Raw genomic sequence first — 9,226 nt, forward strand, 5'->3', positions numbered from 1 at the left:
AAGCGTAGAAAAAATAATTCATTCGAATCCACTAATTCTGACCTTTTCCAACATTCCAACAAATAAAAACTGAATATGGTAAACTTTATTTTTATTTATTTTCAGTTTTTGTTTATTACAAAAGAAAACACAAGACACTTCAAAGAGTTTCGATTCTTATGGTACGGGAAGGAGCGACATTCTTAAGTTGTGTACAAACATTTCCCAGTTCCTCGCTTAGTTAGCTTCATGTACATGGCTATGTGAGATTTGTGTAGGGAGTTTAAAGACTAATTGTGGTTCATATGGAGGGTATATACGTATAAAACTTACAAACTATGCAGATTCATTATTTGCATAAATTAATTGGACGGTTTTCTCAACGTTTCTCTTCATTTCGTTTACAAATATTCAAGAGTTAGATTATACAAATTAGATAAATTTCCATTCGATATGCATGCAAAACTTTTGTCAAGATACATTTGCTAATGATTTCTAAAATCTATTAAAGGCATTTTGTGAAAGACACATTGATTGATTTTTCATTCCACACTTGGAGCCCGCTCTATGATAAGGCATAGTGTGGTTCGTTACGACTTACAAGATACATTAGGTGGCTATATGTGGTCTGCTACGGGTGGCAGAAGATTCTTTGTTCAGCAATAAAAATAAAAATTAATATACGTTTAACTGCTGTTTTGTACATTCGATTCTACAGCGGGTCAGTTTCGGGGAGTACAATTGAAAAGAACTAAAAATATAACCAAAATGTTGACCAGCATTTTTGGACGGAATGCAATTTCGTTGGCAAACAAAAAACTACAACTCAAAACAAAAAACTAAAAAGTAAACACTCAATAAATGAACAAAAACACTACGAATATTAGCAAGGTGTTTCGATGGTGATTTTGTGAATAGCATTCATTCCTTTCTATGTGAGCAGTTGCATCATGTTTAAGACCAGGTGCGTGCGACTTCGCAGTAGGTATATGAACACGCTGAAGAAGAGCAGGGACATGGACATGGAGGCGCGCCAGCCCATGTTGTAGATGGAGCAGTACGGACACTGAGAGCTGCCGCATACCTCACAAATGTTCAGCAGATATGTGGGCAGGGCATCAAATATTGATTCGTTGAACCGTTCTGTAATCATAGAAGAAAATAAGATTTATATACAATTTACTTTATTTAGTTGCTGGAAAACTAACTAGGATTGCTTATAGATTTTACATACCCGGTGCATAGTAGTCGTAAATCCGCACTGGCAGATAACGAGACATATTGGCCACTGGATACCAACGCTCTATGGTGAAGTTCACACAGATATCCTCTTGGTCAAGCTGTTAGAAATTAGCAAGATTCAACATTGATACTAATGTATAATAGTAAAATTTCATTTGTATCTTACATAATCGAAGTAAAAGACAATCTTGCGTTCTAGATATCGAGCCCTTCTCAAATTCCTGACCCGGTTGCTGAGCACATAACTGTCGAGTTTTTGCTGTTGTATCCAATAGCCAGTCGGTATGGCCACATCCAAAACCGCCATGCCTGAGCGCTCCGACTCGTTTTGGTTTATCCAACTAGAAATTTACAAACTCAATACAATGCCCAATGGCAATACGCATTTAGTGCCAATAGAAACTCACTTTTGGCAAGCCACATAAGAGATGTGCGACTGATTCCTGCCGTGGAAGATTGCCTTGGTGTGTAGTCCAAAGGCTGGCACTGGCGGCTTGGTCTGGAACTTCTCAATGTCCACATTGTACTGCACATGCATCTGAAGGATGGCATATCCAGCACCCTTAGCCTGAACCTTGATGGTGCCCCAGGCGTCCGGAATCTGAAAAGGAGAAGATATGTTTTTAAATACATTGGTAAAATCTAGATCTAACAATCTAATAGACATTTTATAAAGCATCTTACCTCGATACTCTGCAATTTTGCTAGATTCGTGTCATCAATGTAAAGGGTTTGTGTTTTGCCGCCCTGCGAAGAGGCCTCGATCTCCACGGTCAACGAGGAAACCTCGCGCAGCCTAGACCGCACTGTGTACTCCACAAGAGCCTTGAGTGCTGCACTGGTATCCTGGGTGGAGGCCCATCCGCCGTCGTTTAAGCGCTGTGAGTTCAACCACCTCACGATGGGATCCACGAAGAACTCACGGCGGGCTACATAAACCAATAACGCGTAGGCGGTGGTCTCTATATTCAGTGAGTCATATTCGTAAGGCAGGCGCGGCAGCGAGAACCACTTTTGATTCTCCAGCTTGCGTGGAGGTTGCGGTATTTCCTTGTTACCCCAGTACATAAAGTCGCCTATAGTCCTGGCTTGGCGTCGCAGAATGGCAAATACTTCTTCGGCAATCGGGGAGTTACAAAGTTGAAGGGCGTAGGCTGTAATGGCCACATCAAAAGGTTGCGCTTGGTGTCTCAGGAAGTCCATATTTCGTTCTATATACGCCAAGGCTCGCTGGGTGGCCAAAGCAACTCGAGAGCCCAGAGTGCCAGAGATATCCTTTACGGTGGCCAAAGTTATGAGTACATGGGACGTTAGCGTGATGTTCTTGTCAAAGTTTGTGCGGTTCATCTTCCTATCCGGCAGCCACGTGACCTCGTAGAAGGATCCCTGTGGCGTCTGGTGTTGGAGAAGCCATCGCATGTTCTTTTCAATAATGGTGGCATCGATCCAGATGAAGTTCTCCCATTCGTAGAAGCTGGCCTCTTGGAACACCCTTAGACAGTAGCTGGTCAGCCATACAGACGAATCTGAGTTGTTCCAATCGGAACGGAACAGTGAGAAGCTACCATCGGGTCGCATAAAGCTCAACTGCCGCTGATAGCCAATATTCATGTGGTAAAAGGCATTCTTCTCCAGCGTTTTGTTGCGCTGATTAATTAATCGCATGTACATAATCGTGTAGAGATTGGCGGCAAAACTAAAAGCATTCTGCTCACCAGACTCCATTGGCAGGTAAAGCAAGGAGCTGGCATTTACGGGCATGGTGGGGAAGATGGGACCCACCACATCGCCCACTACCGATATCCTAGCCTTGTTTGAGCCATACACAAAGTAACGATCAACCTGGTATGGAATTATTGGCGTTTGGGTTACATTAACATGCATGTATTCTAGGACGTAGGCACGGTTCGAGAGATCAAGAAGCACGGATTGATGACGATATTGTGGCAGACCATCCGACTCTACGTGCAGTGTTCGTGTTATTGTATCAGTTCCAAGCAAAGTAGCCACGTGTAAAGTCACATCCACATTGCCGAGACGCTGAGGCACCACCGGCACGTAAACCACCGTGGTGCCTTGGGCCTCCAAATAGATGAAGAATTGGTGTTCACCAAAGCTGGTTCTGGGGTTATACGATCTTACGATGCCATCCTCCTCCACGTGCACAAACTTGTAGTCCGGACTGCCGTGCAGCACAACAATGGCCTCGATGGGAGTTACCATATAGTTGAATACAGTGACACGGATGCCCACCTGCTCGCCTTGTCTGCAAGCCTCCGGCATTTCCACGTTTATGAAGAAGGGTTGGACTCCAACGTACTCCAAGGCCTTGTTCATCATTCCGAAGCCTTTGGATGGACTCACACTGAACGCACTAACCATCCAGTAGGCGGGACGATCAGGAACTTCCACATTAAAGATGTATCGACCATGCGGTCCAATGTTCACATCCTTCCAGAGCCATACATTCTCATAATGCCGCAGCACGCGATTAAATCGGTATTTTCTGTAGTTCAACAGCTCTGTGTCATTTCTCACATGGCAATTGATCTCGTCTGTTCCATCATCACAATCAAACAAACCATCGCACTGCTTCTCGAGGCGATAGCAACGTCCACTCAAGCACTCCCCGAAACCCAATGTACGATTGCAGGTATCCTGTCTTCTGGGTACATAACCATCCGTAAAAACGATCAATCCACTGTACTCAAAAGTGCGGTTTGCATCGACACCAAAGGACGAGGCGGGGAAGTACACCAACTCGTCGGGATTGCCTTCGTGAGAGTACCAAATGTGCTTATAAGTTCCGTTGGTCTGCTCGTCGAAGTTGGACATCTTAGTGATGATCTTGGCGTAAGTGAGTTCGTTGCCGGCCTGCATTGTATAGAAGGCACTGTCGATGCCTGAAAGACCCACATACGAGCCAGGCTCTCCAAAGATGGCCACCTCCACTTTTTCTCCGGTCCTCGCCTTACGATTATTGATGTATACAGTAAAGTTGTTCCGGGAGATGCCATTTACCGGGAAGGTGAGGGAATCGGCCACAACCTGTCCCTGCTGGTTAATTTTCCACACTACCATAGTAGCCACAGGTGCCATTTCGGAACTCAGAACCACAGCAATGGTTTTGATACCCTCTGTAATGGTTTCTCGGTCATTCACCAGGATAACGCCCTTTGACATAATGAGATAGTTGAACTCTTCGAGGTAGAAGTTCGTACGGATGTGGAAGATTATATACTCTCCAACCACTGGTTTCTCTGTGCTGGTGGTGACCTTGATGTGCTGATTTCTGGGAGAATAGTGAGACACCAAAAGAAGCTCCGTTTGAATGCGTTCACCACGCGGATCCACAAAATTCGCGTGCAAGCGCATATTTTGAATGCCGTTCAAGAAATCTCTTGATTGCGGGCGATCGTCCAGGTTCAGATCATTCCGGATGTCTATCTTCACCTCCCAAATGCCATCACTTTGTTGCGACATGGGCAATCGCTGGGCGGGCCAGTCCCTCCTGCCGCCATTGCGGCTTTCCACGAAACCAGAGACTTCCATTAAACCCTGGCGTAATAGGTTTGGATCAATTGGGGAACCATCATGGTACTCGACAGCTAGATATGTGGTAAATGGCATGGCGGGCTTGAAGACCTGCGGAGAATCGCCAAGGAATATCACCTTCAGACTGGAATTGTACACCCTGGCCACGGAGTAACCACTAATGATCTCATCGTAGAACTTCTCCCCAACTGTGGCCGTGATCAACACTTCCGAGTTGGCCAGATTGGGCACCAGCAGCTCTAGCTCTCTTAATGGCCACTTGAAGTCGAAGGTTCCATTGAAATAGCGCAGGTAGGGTAGGGTCTTTCGATAAGTTCCACTCCACGCCTCGTAGCTGCTATCGTGATACTCAGGTTTTCTAACCCAGAATGGCCACTCCTCGTCGAACTGATAGTGTCGCTCGACCACATATTGATTCCTGTACAGAATATCCTGTGACAGATCTGCTCCGTCCTGGGGCAGTTGTCCAGGCACATTATACTGCACTTGCGGATTCTGGTTGGGATTATTGTAGCGCCATCGTTCATTGTATCGGTTAAGTTGCTCCAAGGGTGACCGACCCAGACGATACTTTTCATTTAGGACTTGGTTGCTGAAGTATCCAATTGGCCGGATTGTAGCCTTGATTGTGAGATTACCTCTTACTGGTAGACCACTGGTAAAGTTTGCCATCACCCTTCCGTAGATAAACGGATCCGTGGTGAAGAAATAGGCAGGCATGGTAACATTCACTTCGAAGCGGGTCTGATAGTATTCCTCCACGGTGAAGTGACTCTCCTCCTGCTGTCCCTGAGCAATAACACGGATGGTCCATTCACCAAAAGTGGGCTGATCCGACAGTTTGTAGTCCAGTGAAACGGAACCCAAGTTTGATTGACTGAAAGTTACACAGGTAAAGTTTGGTTATTTGCATTTACATTTTTTAATAAACTTCACTTTGTGTTTTATATTTAGACTGTTGTAAAATAAAACTTCCACTTACCGAGACAACCAACGTTTAAGAATATGCCTGTTTGGATCCAGCATGTACACATCCACGGGATTGTCAAATCCTTTGAGTTCGGTGGTGATCGGAATGGTCCTGAATCGCACAGTTTCCCCTTGCATATAAAGGGGCTTATCGGTCTGTACAAATATCGTCATGGAACGCTGGGAGAAGTCTAGTCTTGTTTCGTTCAGGAAGGCGAGGCCACCAAATACATTCTGGTAGAAACCTTCCACTCGAAGCTTATAGCTTCCAGTCACACTGGTTGGTGGGATCCTCATGAGCAGCGTCTCCGGTATGCCCTCCTTAACATTCTTAGAGTCTCCGCTGATTTGGACACCATCGCAGGCGATGCTAGCATGAACGGTTATCGGGTACTGAGCTTGAAGAATGGACACAGACACCTGGTAGATTAGACCAGGCCTGACCATTCGAGAGGCCACAATGAAGTATGTGGGCTCCCTTGAATGCAGCGACTCCAGGAAGGTGGCCTTGATGTTATAGGACGACTTTCCCCGAGTCAGACTCGGCTCTTCGTTATCCTGGTAGCCTCCTCCCACTCGTTTATTATAGTCATCTTGCCCAGCAAGATCGTTGTAGCTCCCCGAATCGGTTCTGTACGGAGGGCGATCGTTGGGATTCGTTTGGCCAATGTTTTGGTTGTTGTTGCTATACTGATTCGTCTGTTGGTTGTTTCCCCACTGCTGGTTGGGCAGTAGCGGCTGCTGGGAACTCTGCTGGTTTTGGTTGGGGTTGTAGTAGGTGTCGCTTTGTCCGACCGCCGGTTGCAGTGCATCCAAGACGGCGGCTACTACGAGCAGGGCGTGCAGCAAGTGCCACATCATTGCTGAGGAGCAGCGAAAAGTGAATAAATTAGAATGGCTGAGTATAACTGCATCTCCCCAATACTATAAATAGAGGATTCTGATTTGGCCTGTTCTTTAATGCCTGGCGAATAGGGTGTATCAATGCTTTGCAAGACAAAGTTTCGAGTTCTCGTTAAAGACATAGGATTAATAAAATATATTTTTTGAAGTTCCATAAATAAGGTGCGCTTTAAAAATTTCTGAAGAACCTCCTTCCAACATTTTGTTTTAAGTATTTAAGATTTTTTAAAATTTTGGAATATATGTATTTTTAAAACACCCTAATCCCCATGTCATGGACCGCAACTCATGTTCGAGGATTGTTGTTGGTTGGTTGATTTCCGCGTGCTGCGAACAAGTCGTTAATGAGGGCGCCGACATCGGTATTAATAGACTATAGACGCGATCTGGCAGGAGCAATGAACGTATCTTCAGGGAGACGTATTTCAAGGGGCAAGCGGCACTATGGAAACTATGTCAAACATTAAGTAAAATGTCATTCAAGTGGGCGCGCAATTAGACAGCGGAGATGTATGCCACGCTGGGATTTAGGGCATTCAAATCATCTGCCCAGTGCGTTTTTAATGCCTTCGTTATTTATAGTTGAGTTAGAAGAGATTACGAAATCACAGCTTGACAAACCACTTTGTCACCAACGGAATTATGAACACAATAATATGTTTATTACAATTCAATTCAAGTTTTCAGTATAAACGCTCGACATTTTTCTTCTTAAATATTATTAATTTTCATGTGTGCAACATTACAAAATGCGCATATTTTAGTATACCGGCTTATCAGCACACAATCAGCCGGCACACAGGGAATCACTCGAGCAAGGACCTCCAAATCCTCCCTACTCAGGTATTAACTTCTTTTGCTAGCTAAAAAGTCAACGCTTAAAGGCAACCATACGAAAAGGGTCCACGCCAGGAGAACAATGGGCACCGACTTCTAGACAAGTGAGGTGAAATGAAACTGAAGGATGGAGGGAGTGTGTGTGTGTCTGCATTTGAAATGCATTCACTGGCGAGCCAGTGAAGGTAAAGGTAGCAGCTCACTGGAACTGAGCGAAACACGCAAATGAAACGGCCGGCTACCTGACCATAGATATGGGTGTCTATATGGGCCTGGGCGAGATACTCTGTGCAGTGAAGCAGCAGAAGTTACTGGCCTATAGGGGTCTCTACTCTCGTCGGTGAAAACAAATACCGAACTCGTAATAATTTCAACGGCGCTGCGTGTAATCCACCCTTTGCGCACGGCTACACAGAGAAGAACTCTTTACCAACTGTGGCAATAATATTTGACACCATTCCAAATAATTAAATCCTTGAAATGGGATTTTTACTTTAAATTTCGAAATATATATACATATAATTTTTTTATATATTTGTATGAAAAATATTTTAAAACATTTAGCACAAAATATAAATATTTTCAAAATGAGTAGTTTACTTTTGTTCTAGTCTGGCATGGTATAAAATTTCTATTATAACTTTTCAATATTTTTTTTTCAGTGCAAGAGGGCGCAGAACCAAAAGCGTAATGCACAAGTAAAGTGGGCATTAATTAGCCGAGAAGACCCATTCAAAATGAGTTGAGAGGGCAAAAGTGCAATTGAAACAGCAGGCAGGACATTTTGGGCGGCTAAAGGAGCAACTGTTGGCGAAATTCGAGAGCTTGAAGGCAGAAAAACGAAAGAAGACGCCGCAATCCAACTGGCCAGCAGGTGGCAAAAACGCCAGCTTCACATTTCCTTTAAGGGGCAAAGAGCTTCTAACGAAGAACTCCCTTCACAATTACTAATTCTATTTAAACGATAGAGCACAACGCCAAATGCTGTAACCAATATTTAGGGCACTTCTTCGGTTTTCGGTCAACGCCCATGTGCCAACAACAACAGCAACACAATAACACTGGCTTAGGAATTTTGTAGACGGCCAAACACACGATTTGGGCGGGTCGCCAAGTGAAAGAGGTCCGCAAACCCATTTCTACTTACCTCAGTACTGAAATCGATCTGATCTGGCTATCAGTGGGCCATGCACATTTTATTAATCAACAGAAAGGTAAATAAAACTAACTCGGGAACTCAAAGCGTCGAAAAAATGAAACAACACAAAACCAACAGCGATCCACACCCGCTTTGATGACTGATGTAGTGTGACCGTTCACAGAGAGTGGCGTAATACTGGATTCCAGGTGTGGCCAGGACACTGAGAAACTAACGGTCGCACTGCGAATTGAATTTGCTAAGATGTAAAAATTGTTTTTCGTGCCTTAGATCACAGACAACAAAAAACGTGAAAGCTAATAGCTAAATTTCGAAAGACTAAAAATGGTTTACTAAACAGCTGACAATATTAACTTGTAATTTACTTTATTAAAAAATGTATCAGTATAAAGGCGTTTTTTTTAGCACGAAACAGTAACATGAAACGGACTTTCCGGGAATGTACCTTAAGGCAATATCCAGATATTTGTTACGTGCTTCCCAAAAAAAAAATGTTTAGACTATGGGAATTTAGTTCTTATCCTGGGAGTGGAAAAGAGATGGCAAAACTTCATACGCTCAGCACCAGTGTTGAGTAGTGGC

General features: G+C 44.2%; 1 protein-coding gene across 1 annotated transcript; it reads right to left on the reverse strand.

The window, feature by feature from the left end:
• Positions 1–108: 108 nt before the first annotated feature.
• LOC6542717 (CD109 antigen) lies at positions 109–8,839 on the reverse strand. The gene is made up of 7 exons (XM_001970201.3): positions 8,633–8,839; positions 5,759–6,608; positions 1,906–5,653; positions 1,629–1,822; positions 1,388–1,562; positions 1,214–1,319; positions 109–1,122 (listed from the first exon to the last, which is right to left on the reverse strand). Exons 2-7 carry the CDS (start codon positions 6,604–6,606, stop codon positions 911–913), a joined length of 5,283 nt encoding a protein of 1,760 aa, XP_001970237.1. The 5' UTR covers positions 6,607–6,608; positions 8,633–8,839; the 3' UTR covers positions 109–910.
• Positions 8,840–9,226: the final 387 nt, after the last annotated feature.

This window comes from Drosophila erecta, unplaced genomic scaffold (assembly GCF_003286155.1).
Source record: "Drosophila erecta strain 14021-0224.00,06,07 unplaced genomic scaffold, DereRS2 tig00000055-arrow-pilon, whole genome shotgun sequence".
Classification (NCBI taxonomy): domain Eukaryota; kingdom Metazoa; phylum Arthropoda; class Insecta; order Diptera; family Drosophilidae; genus Drosophila; species Drosophila erecta.